The 13,263-nt window shown below is 39.6% G+C and overlaps 1 protein-coding gene across 1 annotated transcript in view; it reads right to left on the bottom strand.

The window, feature by feature from the left end:
* Positions 1-13,022, bottom strand: part of LOC118788179 (cGMP-inhibited 3',5'-cyclic phosphodiesterase B-like) — a 63,754-nt gene extending 50,732 nt beyond the window's left edge. The window contains exon 1 of the mRNA XM_036544080.1: positions 12,015-13,022. Coding sequence (XP_036399973.1) covers positions 12,015-12,902 — 888 coding nt within the window. The 5' untranslated portion in view covers positions 12,903-13,022. The remainder of the gene's footprint in view (positions 1-12,014) is intronic.
* Positions 13,023-13,263: the final 241 nt, after the last annotated feature.

A 13,263-nucleotide genomic window follows, 5' to 3' on the forward strand; every position in this document is an offset into this window, starting at 1 on the left:
CATTGTTGTTTTGTTTTTTTTTTTTTTGCTGTTGACCAAATCCAGACCCAGTCCATGCGCAAGATTTTTATGTTTTACTGAACTGCAGTCATCCTCTGAGGAAAATCCATAACATTTTATCAATATTAAAATTCATTTTGCTGCACTGAGTTGTTGTAGAAGCTGAGCAGATACTTCAGAGAAAATAAAGGAACCACAATGATGATATTTTCTTTTTAAAAGGAAAAATGCCACCATACACTTAGTTTGAAGCTTTCTCTTGCATTGTTAATCAAGTATGTATAAAAACAAAAGCAACGGACAGTATTAAAGTTTGTACATCATACCAGCCATATGAATCACAATACTTTAAAGTGACACTGAATTCTTCTTCTTCAAAAAAAAAACCTGTCAATTTAACGTTGAGTGTGTGGAAATTTTATGATGGCATATGTAGACACTCATGTAGAGCAGATAGTCTGTAGACTGAACTAGTGAGTGGTTTAAACTAGCTAGTCTAACTTGCTAGGTGATCCTTAATGCTTCATCTTCTGGGCCAACCTCTTTTACAGCACTGTGTGCTGTCTGGTAGTTATTTTTTGTTTGCAGCTGAATTTGCACAATGGCCCTGTTGTAATCTTCAGTGTGCATTGAATGTATGTGATGTAGCTGAGCCAGTTAGCCAAATAACTAGCTACCATTTCAATTATAACAAATTTAAGTGTTTTAAGTGTCTTAAGCGCTGTTGCTGACCCCTTCTTGCTTACTACTGTACGGCGTCCAGGGCCTTAACTTTCTCTAAAGTCACTGCGCTTACATAGGTCTCCTTTTACATGTTTTTCCATTGCCTTGTTAGGTGCATTGCTTACCTTGGTGTCCTGTCACTGGCTCCTCTTTCATCCAACAGTGTTTGACTACATCCCTGTCCTATTTGTCTTGTGATGAAGCCTTATTGAAGCCAGCATATTTTAAATCAAATTTCATGTTCAAATTCAAAATCACGTTCGAATCAGTGCACCAAACTGTTGAAATAATTAAACGTTTTAGCGTTTTAAAAAAGGATCAAAGTGCCTTCAACAGTGTTTTTGCTTTGTTAAGCAAAAAATTTGGCTTGCTATTGTTACATAACTATTGTCAGTAGAATTGTTATAACAAAGCAAGCAAGTTTGAACATTTAAGCCAGTTTGATCCAGCTGCATTGGTCAAGTGCAGGTGTGGAGGTTTACCCCTCAACTTTCATACTTGGTTCAGTTTTCTTCAGAACAGTGAGATTGCCACAGAGAATGAATAAGTACACACAAGACTACAAATAACCCCCCACCCCCACCTTCAAGAAAAGGCCATAAGGAACAGCACAACAATGAAAGCAGGATTTCATGTCAGACTCCAAAAGGAGGCTCACGTCCATCACGTCACTCAAGTATGTTATTTTATTTATATCTATTCGTACTTTTCATATCTACTCTAAAGATCAAATCATTTCTTCGTTTTGCCCACAATCAATTATTTCACTGTTCTTTCTGGATTCATCAATAACATTTTAGTTAATCTGTTCACAGACAGGCAGACAAACAGACACTCATATATCTTTTGCCCCATCCACCAATGGAGGAGGTAATAAAACATGCAAGAGACGTACACAGATGTTTCATTTCATCTTGTAGCCCCACACCAAAGATCCAAAGACCCTAAATATACAAGAGACAGGCCTGCAGTACAAATTTCATTCCATGCTATAATCTCTTTCACCATGGGACACATACAAAGACGACCACGAGTCACGGGACCATTTCATATTGCTTTCATATATTTATACAGTCCTGGAGACGAAACATGAGAATCCTCCTGTTATCATCCATGAATTATGAAATGCTGGTCTCACCATTACTTTATTAATGCATTATGTATGAGGGGAGCTTGCAGAGACAGTGGTGTCGGTGTAGGGTATTCCCTGCCAAATACGTCAGGCATGTTGAGGGACTTCGGCACTGGGAAACTGAGGGATTAATTCGTAACTCAACACCAAACTGAGCTGAACAGAGAACACTCAGCGGTAGGCCGTCCTCCTTCCACCCCTGCAATCTGTTTCGGGAGAGTGTTCTTTCAGCTATTTCAGTGAACAGTGCCGGGATCGGTGACTTAATGTAGAGCTACTACACTGGCTGCCATTTACTGTGCAGTCATCATCAAATTCCCACATCCCAGGGGGGCGGCATTCTACTGAGCATCATGGGAAAATGAAACGGAAGAGAGAACAACATTACAAAGCCATTACGAAAATATCCACGCTTTCACGCGGAGGGTGGGGTGTTGGGGGAGGGGTTAGTAATTGTTCTCCCATAATGTTTCCAGCATTTTTCTTCTTTTGCCATTTCCTGTCAGCGCCACACTGCTCTGGCTGGAGTGTATCTTTTGATTATCACGTCGCCATTTGTCTTCGCTTGTCCTGTGCTTCCTCTTTCAAGACTCTATCACAGAAGGATAAAATCAGGCTTCACAGACCAGAATTACTGGCTGCAGACATGGTGCAACTATGTGTTACGTCTGACTGTTTTTTTTTTGACCAGTAAACAATAACACTTTATAGGGTTCTGAATGAACAAAAACATTAATATCATAAATGCAAAAAAAAAAAAAATCAAAAATCATATGTAAAAGAACACTATGTTTTTTCTTATATATGTGACGTGATCTACTTTAGGGGAAAAAAGCCAGATGTATTTAGCACCACCTTTACAAGACTCTTGGGGAGTGCACAGTTTCAGTCATGAATTCTGTGTTTAAATGATTTTCTGGCAACATAAAACATTAATATCATCCCAAACATCATTAATTTCATCAAAGAATTGCACAAGTATCAGCATATGTTTCTTAGTTAATTTCCATGAATTGTAATAATTACTGAAAGGGTGCTTTGAACTTGAACTTTTTGTCCTTCTCGTGTAAAGGATTCACTGTGGTGCTGTTCATCCAAAATGCTGTATGCTCTCAGACAAGTTCACTCTGTGTAAACACTCTGCGTAAAAAAATGTGAATTCCACATGTACTGGGGGACTGTCAATTTAAAGGTCTGTCACCAGCAAAAGAATGTATAAATATTAATTCAGTTGCCTTCTCACAATTACAGGGTTGTACCAAAGTTATTTACGTAAATGAAGATCTTGATTTCAAGGGTAATATGAGCTTCAATACATGTCAAAAAGATTATAATGAAAAAACTGAAACATCTTCTTTGTAAAAATATTCAGACCCTTAAAGTGAATATTTGGCAGAAGGGCCTTTGGCAGCAATAAGCACTTCAAGTCTTTTTGAGCCTGTACCAGCTTTGCTACAACTAAAACACTCACAAAGTAGTAGCTTTTATCTTTTATCCCCTCAATTTGTTTTGGTCACAAGGCCCCGTTTAACTTTTGTAAATATATGCCAATCATTCTTATCAACCTGTGATGGTCTTCAGCCAGGTTAGGCTTGGGAACTGCTTGGGAAGAGTGGTAGACCTCCAGGAAAACCAAGCTGCTGCTGCTGCTGGAAGTGATACACATGAGCCAGTAGCAGGCAGCAGGAGATCCCTTACAACATCGTACAACACCAATACTCCTGTGCATTGACAGGGACACTAGAGTGTAGGAGATGCCAGTGTTCGTACAAGACAGTAAACCACATTTCTGACTCACTGTGGTCATTCAAGACCTCACAACCTGTGTAACAAAGAATAGGAGGGTTCCCTCCGACTTCTTGGCCAAATCCCCAATCTAGCTATCACACAATCTTCTGCCTTTTCACCTCAACTGATGCGTCAGATGTTCTGGTGCAAAATGGTTGCCGTGGGTACAAGTCAGTGGTGGTTGAAGTGAGTCACCCCTGCCTCACTGTAAGATGGCCTGACATCCACGAATTGCGCAAAATAAATGCAAACCATTAATGTCATTACTACAGGATGACTTGTAACACAAACTGGCATATTTGCAAAGGATGAAAATGTCACTGAGCCCGCATCACCAGTCTTGGGGGGGGGGGGGTGGAGTATTGTTCTGAGAGAGTACAGTGCAAGTACAGAGTGAACAAAGATAATGGCCCATACCCACACTCCCCAATCTGTTGGCGGTGTCTGTAATGCATGAATGGCAAACACCTGAAATAAAACAGGGGAGGGAGCAAGAGAGAGAGAAGGAGAGAGAGAGAGAGAGAGAGGGAGAGAAACCTGCTTTACTCCTGCCTAAAGCCAAGCCTACCGACAACTGGTCTAGAACCTCTTACAAACATCTTTCACATGTCTTTCACAAGCCAGCACACAGGAATTAAAAACTTCGGGATGACTTCATATTTCAGCTGATCCTGTATGCTCTTTCTTCATGACAAATGCTGTACATCACAGATAAATTGCCATGACATGATGCCAGAGTAAGGATCCCACCTGACTGCGTGCAAGCCACGTCACCAGTAATTTAGAGAATTATAGATGTTCATAGCATCAAATGTGCACAAATCACCTCATTCACTGTACCCCATCACCTCTCTGACAAACTTGGTGATTCCGTCCTTATGCAACAGTCAATCTCTCTAAAAACTCAGACACTCAGTTACTCTAAAAGAAAAGAAAGAGGGGCTAGCCTCAGTGCATCACTGACGTATGGGACAGCATTTGCCTGCAGTTGCTGGCATTCGCTGAGCCCTTCTGCCCTCTGACCCCTGTGTGTCTACTGTCTACCAACTCTCAGCACATGTCCAGTCGCCCTTCATGCCCAACAAACTGGTTTCACTTGTGCCCCTCTGTCTTGCGTGCATCAACACAGCACAATGAGAGCCGGCGCTGCTTACTAAACTGACAGATTTAAGAGCGGGAAGGTTCCCCTTTCGGAGTGATTTACAGGCTCACACACACTACAGGCTAAAGGTCAGTTTGCTTTGTTTTGTTTTTAAAATAATACCATGCTTCAAGTCCATAAATATTTCAAACTGCCCCCTCTCTGTAAACACGGCCTGGCTTGTACAAACCAGAACCGTGCGTAGTTAGGGCTCTTAAGTTAAGTTCCAGCCCGCTGTCTGGAGGCAGCGTGGAGCCGTCGTTCATTGTAAATGTCTTGAGTTGCAGGTGCTGGCCGAGGGAGCCTGGATGTCTGATGTGCTCTAAACACGGGAAAGTTAGATAGCCCACACGTGAGAGAACACACTAAGTGAGGCTTCAGAGAACGCACTGAGCAAACCCAAGACAATCAACTAAGCAAGCGCGGGAGAACACACTAACCAAGTATGCAGAAAGACTCAGCCCAGAGGTCATTATCACTGCTCAGGGAAACAAGCTGTGATCCCTCCCACACTAAAGGGACAAAAACAGACAGAGTGCAGGACTCAGCGCAGCAGTGCCTTGGATTGGACATGCAAACTATCACTCGAAACACACTCAACACGAGTAAACACTTCTGTGCTCACACAGTTATACTCGTCTTCCTTTTTTTTTTCTCAAAAATGCTTTGTCTCTTTGTGACAACACGTGTACTTCAAAAAACCGCCATCACTATTAATTTAATGAGGCCAAATAAAACACTGCATGTGCTTCCGATTATGTGAGGAAGAGGCAGGGTAAGCAAGAGGGTGATTTATTTTTCCAGATTTTTTTCTGTGTACTTTTTTACATTTTTGAAGCACAGAAAGAGATATATAGCTAGCTAGATATGTTTCAGACAAGAGCATAGCATAGTACATTGTCTGTACACTCCTGACAGCACAATACCAACCAGGATAGAAACACTTGGGTAGGCAGGATTGTTTAGGTAGCTTTTGGTAACCAGAAATAAACCTACTTTTATTTTTATTTTTTAGCCAAATAACCCTGTTCTGCCATGCAACGTAAATACAAAAACAAAGTTATATCTTACTTACCAATGAATGTACAGATTTAGTTCAATATGCATATTTATAGTTAAACTAGCTAGCACCAATATATTATTGAAGAGGTGTGTATGACACTGCAAAACAGGGTCATCAGAAGTAAGAGAAACCAAGTTGTGGAAAGAATATAAAATATTTGATAAATATCTAGTCAGTCTTAGATAATAGTAACACAATATCTAGCTGGCACATCTTAGCAAACATGTGATACACTGCAACTTGATAGAGCATGTGATTTCAGCCTTGAGAACCTGCAGCAGCTATATGTGATTCCGTCTCAGTGCAGCTTCGTACTCAGTCAGGTCAACAATGTGCTGACACTCCAAGCTGAACTGTGAGCCAGACCAAGACAGGTCAGTCCAGTGCTCTTTTACAACTGTGTGAGACTCTCTACGGTTTTGTACTGCCCGCTAGAAGAGAGATAGCTCCCTCACTACCTGCACAAGGGAAACCTCCCGTAAATGCTGAAGTGAGTGGAAAGAATGCCCATTGTGTGAGAGAATCACACAGTCATCTTCACTGCAATGACCATGTCACCAATCAACCTTATCCCTTCAAAATAAAGACAGAAAAAAACTCACATCATAGGTGGAGAGCAAATACAGATATGTAAACTTAATTACACACAGATATGCAAACTTAAATACACAAATAAAAAAAAAATACATAGGATGACCAAAAAATACAGTAAAAATAAAACCTGCATGGCACATATAAGTCAACAATGATATACGAAAGACTCCTGATTAAACTGCAGTGCAGTTTGCTGGAATTCTTGTATTAATTGTGAAAATGTGCATCATTTCTTTACTAGTTTAAATTAGACAGTACAATAGAGTTACGAACATTGCAGAATTGCTATTTTATCATTACTACACCCAACAAATTGGAATAATGTTGATGTAATCACTGTAGTGTGTGTGTGTGTGTTTTTTTTTTTTTTTTTTTTTTTGTCTGTAGGCATTGACAGGGAATATCAATTTGTCTCAGCCTGGGGCCAAGTCTTTAGCTTGAATGCCTTTGCTTTCTTACATTTTAATTTAATGTAATTTAATACAATAAAATTCAATTCAAAAGCATAAATGTTTAAATTATAGTTTTCAGTGATGTTGCTGTTCTTGGATAAATAGATTAGTGGTAAAGAATGCACTGTTTTTACAGCAGACAAATTCAAGGAAAAATGTAATACAGGACTGCAAAATGCATAGAATGACACATAAATCCAGCTTTCATTAACACTTGGTCCCATATTTTCATTATTTTGAGAAAGGTATGACTTATTTTTACTACTGAGAAGGAAAATTCTATTTTTGTAAAACACTGAAATACTTTTTGACATAAGGCTGAATTTCAAAACTTGTTAATGGATTTCAACAGTTCTATCAAGTTGCTGACACCCTCTATAGTGAGTACAAAAATGAGTATTGCATAGTGTGTGAAAATGAGAAATGCTGGTGGCTGCCAGCTGGTGTAACAGACAATTCAAGCAAATGTATTAAAATGTAGTTGTCTTGTATATATATTTATATATATATATATATATATATATAGAGAGAGAGAAAGAGATACATATAGGGCCAGTACTATTCAGTACTATTTATGCTCATGTGCCTGTGTATGTGTATGTATACAGTAAAAAGAAAGTGAGAGCTCTCCAGCTTTAATTCTGGTCAATTTTACGGTCAAACATTTGCTCTTCTAAAAGATCGTGCCATTAAGATTATGCTATATATCTTCTTCCACAAGACAAAGAACAGACAGAACACACAATATCAAGCAAACAGTTAAACTGGAGAACTGCATGTACACTGACAATATAACAGTCATTATAATACTAAATATGAAAGTAATATTGTTGCAAAAATGGTACCCAACTTGATCTCGAGTACCAATCCACGTAAATGCCACATTGGCAAAAGTGGTTTAGAAAAGCAGGTCGCATGGTTTCAGGGTGCGAGGTGCTAGACATGTAAAACAGACATAAAACTTCTCTCCTGAGTCATCTGACATGTGATTCATTGCTCCTTAATCATAGCACGCATCTCGAAAGCAGACACATCTAAGATGGCAAAAAGTGCACTCTAGAGTAGCTAAAAAAACACACCCCAAAGGGACAAATACAGTGGCCCCACCAACATATACATGCATAATTCTTCTAAACAATAAGGTTAGACAATCACTAATCAAGCCTGCAGAGAGAGATTCCAACTCCTCTTTCCTAACTAAAACCAAATTATCTAGAACTCTTCTGACACAAACCCCCAAGGCAATGACAGTCTTGAAGGAGTTTATTTCTGTGCACATACAGGCGTTTTTATAGGATTGTTGTTTGAGGCAAAACACAATTCCAGAGCAAACCACATGGTCAGAGATGTGATTCCAGAACAAGCATGTCTTAGCAATTTGGGTCAGGAAAACTTTAAGAGGTGGACGTTCTTCTGTACATGTAACTAGTCTATAGGCCTAGATCATACCACAAATTTATTGTCAGGCGTGTTCTGTTTACATGGCTGTTGACATGATAACACCCCCATCACGTTGTAGACATGAGTGCATACATAATTTGGGCATTATATATATTTTATGAATGACATAATTTGCTTGCAAAACCTTTTGTCTATGATCTGTGTGTTTTTCAGAAAATTAAATATAAACCTGATTACCTGTTTCTGTTATCTAATACTTTGAACTTTGCCATAACTGTTTTATTTCAAAAAGCTCAAAAAATGTTTTGCTGTTAAGGTCCTTTCATCCTCAAGATCATTCTCAAGCATATTTTTTTAAGAATGACTTTTAACATGATATTCCAATCAATCATTTCATCTAACCCGGGGCACAAAATTTCCCTGCTTTCTCTGTAATCTGCAGGTGGAAGTATGGAGGTGCAGATAAATGATCTAGCAAACTGCGGTTTTGCAGCATGGCAGAAGCACACAGTTCCCCCTCAGAGATGCCTTGCTGATAATAGTTCTTGACATTATTATTTATTGGCTTTGGAGGCGCAGGGCGACCTACATAGCTTGCATTGTTTTATCAGCAGCTACAGCTGGATACTCTTAAGATGTGACACACCTGAGAAACTTCAGAGAGAGAAATTTGCTGTCACTGGGATTTGCGACAGATATTTGAGTCTGCTGTGGAAAACCATGCTGGCAACTGCACATTCTGCAGGCAACATAAAATATTACATTTTCTTCTATATTACTGTTTTACCGACTTACCTCCAGATGTGGTGGAGGTCAACTCATACAGCCTATACAAACTCCCTCTCATTCTCTCTCTCTCACACACATGCACATACACACAAAGCACACACACTGCCATGTTGCTTCTGAGCCTGCTCCTGACAACCAGTGTTACTACAGAACAAATTGAACACTGTGTGCGAGAGTGTCTACGTGCGTGAGCCCAAGTACAGAGGGTAACTCCAGTGCATACATAATGCTCCATTTTAGAATCCACAAATCAAATACAATGGACATATTATTTTAGTCTCTTTAAACACAATATATCACCTGGGCTTCACTACAGTTGTAAACATGAGAAAATGTAATTCTGCACAGTGTGACCACTAAACAGGACTCGGTCCTTCCCCCCAGCTGCTAAACATGGTCCTTGACCCACTGGACGCTTATGACCTTTGGGAAATGTCTGCATACCTGTCCACTACTATAGACAGATTCAGAAAGTTGCAGCGTCTCTCAAATTGATTCCTCCCACTTCTCAAGAACTAAACTGTGGTAAAGTCAAATCCCTGGGGGCCAAGTCCATCTTCCAACACACTTCAGAACAGTGGCCTCAAATTTAGAGAAGAGTCTGTAAGTATGTGTGTGTGTGTGTGCGTGTGCATGTGTGCATGGTACTTACTAGAAAATATTTACTTTATCTTTACACTAGCCTTTCACACAAACCAGTTTGTGAAGAACACACCTCCTTGCTTCACAATGAGCAGATCTAAGGAGCACCACTGAACCATCCCGTAAAACCTGAAAAGTTCTGTCAAAACACATGAATAATCACACTTACAATCAGGCGCACAGATTTCAAAATAACACTCAAACCCCTAGCTATTTTTTTCTGGACCTCATTATTGACCTGACTTGACTATAAGTGTTTCTCAGTGAGCAAACGCAGACCCATTTTTTTTCCTTCCACTGTCACAAACACTTAGCTTGACACATTGTAATCAGGTATGCAGTGTGAAAAAAATAAATATGTCACACTAATGAAAACAAATGCAACTGCAATACAACAGGAAACAGTTTACTATTTCCTGTTTACCCTTGTTTGGTTAGTGCCATATGTGGAAACAGTCCTTGAAAAGTGTAGCCTATTGTTTAATAAATATCACATAATTTCTAATGCTCTGCATATAACTCTAAGTGTGTGCTAAATGAATTAATAACAACAATAACAACACACACTGAATTTGTTTGCAAATATGTTTTCATCTCACATTTCACATTTGTTAGTGTGTCTGCATATGGACAAACTCTGAGGGAAAAAAAATCTATACTGTTCTTTTACATTTAAAATGGAATTTGATTCAAAACTAATGCGCTTAACAAGTGAAAAAAAAAGCCTGGCGTGCTGAAAAGTCCACGTTTTATTCAAAGATTTGTAAGAAGTAGGCTTGGAATTCAACAGGGGGCCTGCTGTACTTCTGCAAATATTTACAACTGAGGCAAGCCAAACAACTGCATTAGATGAGAGCAGTCCAACACTGGAAGGCAGGCGTGTTTCATCCCCTAAGCTTGCAAAATAATTCCAGCTTTTTATGATGATAATAATGTAATCAAGTAATTTAACCCTGACCATTTCACAACACTGGGATATATAGTGTCTGAGTCACCCAGTCACTGACCAGTATCAGCAGCACACTAACTGGCCTCTTTGCATCCGTGTATCGGCAATGTTAGATGGTGCAAATGAAATTGAAATAAAAATAACTACTGAGCCTATAATTACACCTGACTGAACAACACATTGTTCTTTTCGTTGCAGGCTTAAACACCGAGTGCTAATATCAGTGTTCACATAGCTTCCTTTCAGTGAAGATAGACACCGTAATTTTCATAGTGGGTACACTTATTTCCCTTTATTTTCATGTTGAGTAGTGGAACATATTTTAGCGACCCCATGTATTACGCACAACATTTAACACATTCAGTCCATGTCAAACATCCGATACATAACATCCCTAATACAATAAAAAGTGCTCAATAAACACCCACTACTACTGATAAATCGTTATCTTCTCATTAATTTCATTTGAAGATGCCTTGAACTAATTTAAGAATTCATTTTACATTTTGATTACATTGCTCAAATCATTATACCATTAACGTCTTCTGTCAACTGTACTCATCCATTAAAACAACTACGCCAAGAGCTTGGTTGTATACAGGCACTACCACTTCTTTTAATTTATTATTTTTTCTTTTGCATTTTAAATTTTGTAGACTGTAATAATACGTAAAGATTATTCAGCGTGTTGTTCTGACATTGTTTTATTCCCACTTCTTTCCTGAATTAAATGTCTGATGTCGTATTTTAATTTGTCGAAAACAAAATTATTTCGTACATAAGTAAATTTGGCACAGATAATATTTTGTCTAACTGATCTTTTTTTAAAAAAATAAGTTTGATTGTACTTTGTTTTTGCTTTTATTGCTGTAGTAGACTAAATGCGTAGACTACATATTTCACTGCGATAAATAACGCCACTCAGCTCTTTTGGTGCGATCAAATTCCTTATTGAAACATATCTCGTCTATATTTCTCCAGTTTTCTGGTACAAGCTATATAATGAATAACTTCAGCCATCTGGCCTAATTTTCTAGCTACCAAGACTGTGTCGCTCCATGTGACTTGGCGTGAAACAAAGTATCTAAGTAACTTGCAAGTAAAATGCTTTGCAGACGAATTTCATTCAACTTTCTGGGGAGCATGGAAAAGACCGGTACATGTGTTCGCTTATGAAATATGCATATGACAACTGCTACTCAACGTCTATAAAAGGCACAATACATGACATTTGTCAAAATGCTACGGTTTCAAGGTTGTGTTGAGCCACGGTACACTTGTGCTTTCACAATCCTCTGTCAACTGTTCAAAGGAGCAGCATTTCTCTGGGGGCGACCTACCTGTTCTCTGGAAATACAAGGCAGTGAAGGTCTCCGGGGCATTTTACAACTGCCATAATAACTGGTTGACGTCTCTCCCAAAGAAACACAACTGGACCGTCTCCTGGGCCTGATGACAGGAACTTTTTCCTCGTTAGGGATCCTGTGCGGCGTTTCCCTTGGCGGGTCATAATTATCGAAGTACAGCGCCAGGAGAGAGCCAGACACCCCAGCCAGGCAAGCTAAGAGGGGTCTCAGATAGGAGGGTAGACAGCCAAGGCTGGTAAAGGAAACCAGCCACACCAAACTGGCGAAAATCAAGATTAGAACACTGTGTTTGAGTTTCAAAGTTGGGATCAGTGTGAGCAAACCCACACAGCCCAACACAAAGAGCAGTCTGCCCACCATTTGCATCTGATGCTGATCCTCTCCCAACTGCAGAAACACCAAAACCAAGAAATCCCCCAAGTAGCATGATGCTGGCAGTGACACGAGCCAGCACCTATAACTTTCCCTCTTTTTCCTCGTTAGGTATATTGTTAAAAAGAAGAACGCGCTGCCTATGCTGAAGAGGGGACTGATGGATTGTGAAAGCCCCAATAGAAAAGTCTGCAGATCCAAAAAGCAATGTCCACTCTGCAAGCTCCTGGAAATCAGCAGCGAAACAGCAAAAACTGCGAATGCACTCAAGTAAAGAGCCGAAGCGCGAAATCGTTTCGAGCCTAATAAATCCGCATTGCAAAACCTGCAGACAGTAAATAAAAAGCCCCCTTGGTGATCTTGTTTTAAAGGGGTGACGCAGCTCTTCACATAGCCGTTCCTGAAGCTTTCTGTGCTGTTTGCATAGCCAACCCCATCGTGATGCTTGATTTTACTGTGCAAAACATCTCCTTCTTCTCTTACAGCCATATTTCCAACTATATAGCTTTATATTCCGTTAAAAGTGTCCTTCCCCCTCTTTCCTGGCCGTATTATTGTGTTATTACATGACAGCTAACGCGCTCCATGGTCACTCAAACGTTCTCGAGCATTTTGGGTAAAAGGAAAAAGGTGAAATGTTGTTTTTTTCGGCGAAGATGTGCTCAATGTCGCCGCCTAGACGTGACAATCTGCAGTAATAGCTACAAATCGGACACGACCGCGCGCGCTGCAGTAGCTACTCAAACGACGGTTGTAATTTCTTAGTAACCGGTAGTTGCCTGGTTAAACAATCGCAAATAAAAATAAAATAATTAAACTGGAATTTTGTCCATATCTTACAATAACACAA

This window comes from Megalops cyprinoides, chromosome 13, assembly GCF_013368585.1.
Source record: "Megalops cyprinoides isolate fMegCyp1 chromosome 13, fMegCyp1.pri, whole genome shotgun sequence".
In the NCBI taxonomy this organism is placed as follows: Eukaryota; Metazoa; Chordata; class Actinopteri; order Elopiformes; family Megalopidae; genus Megalops; species Megalops cyprinoides.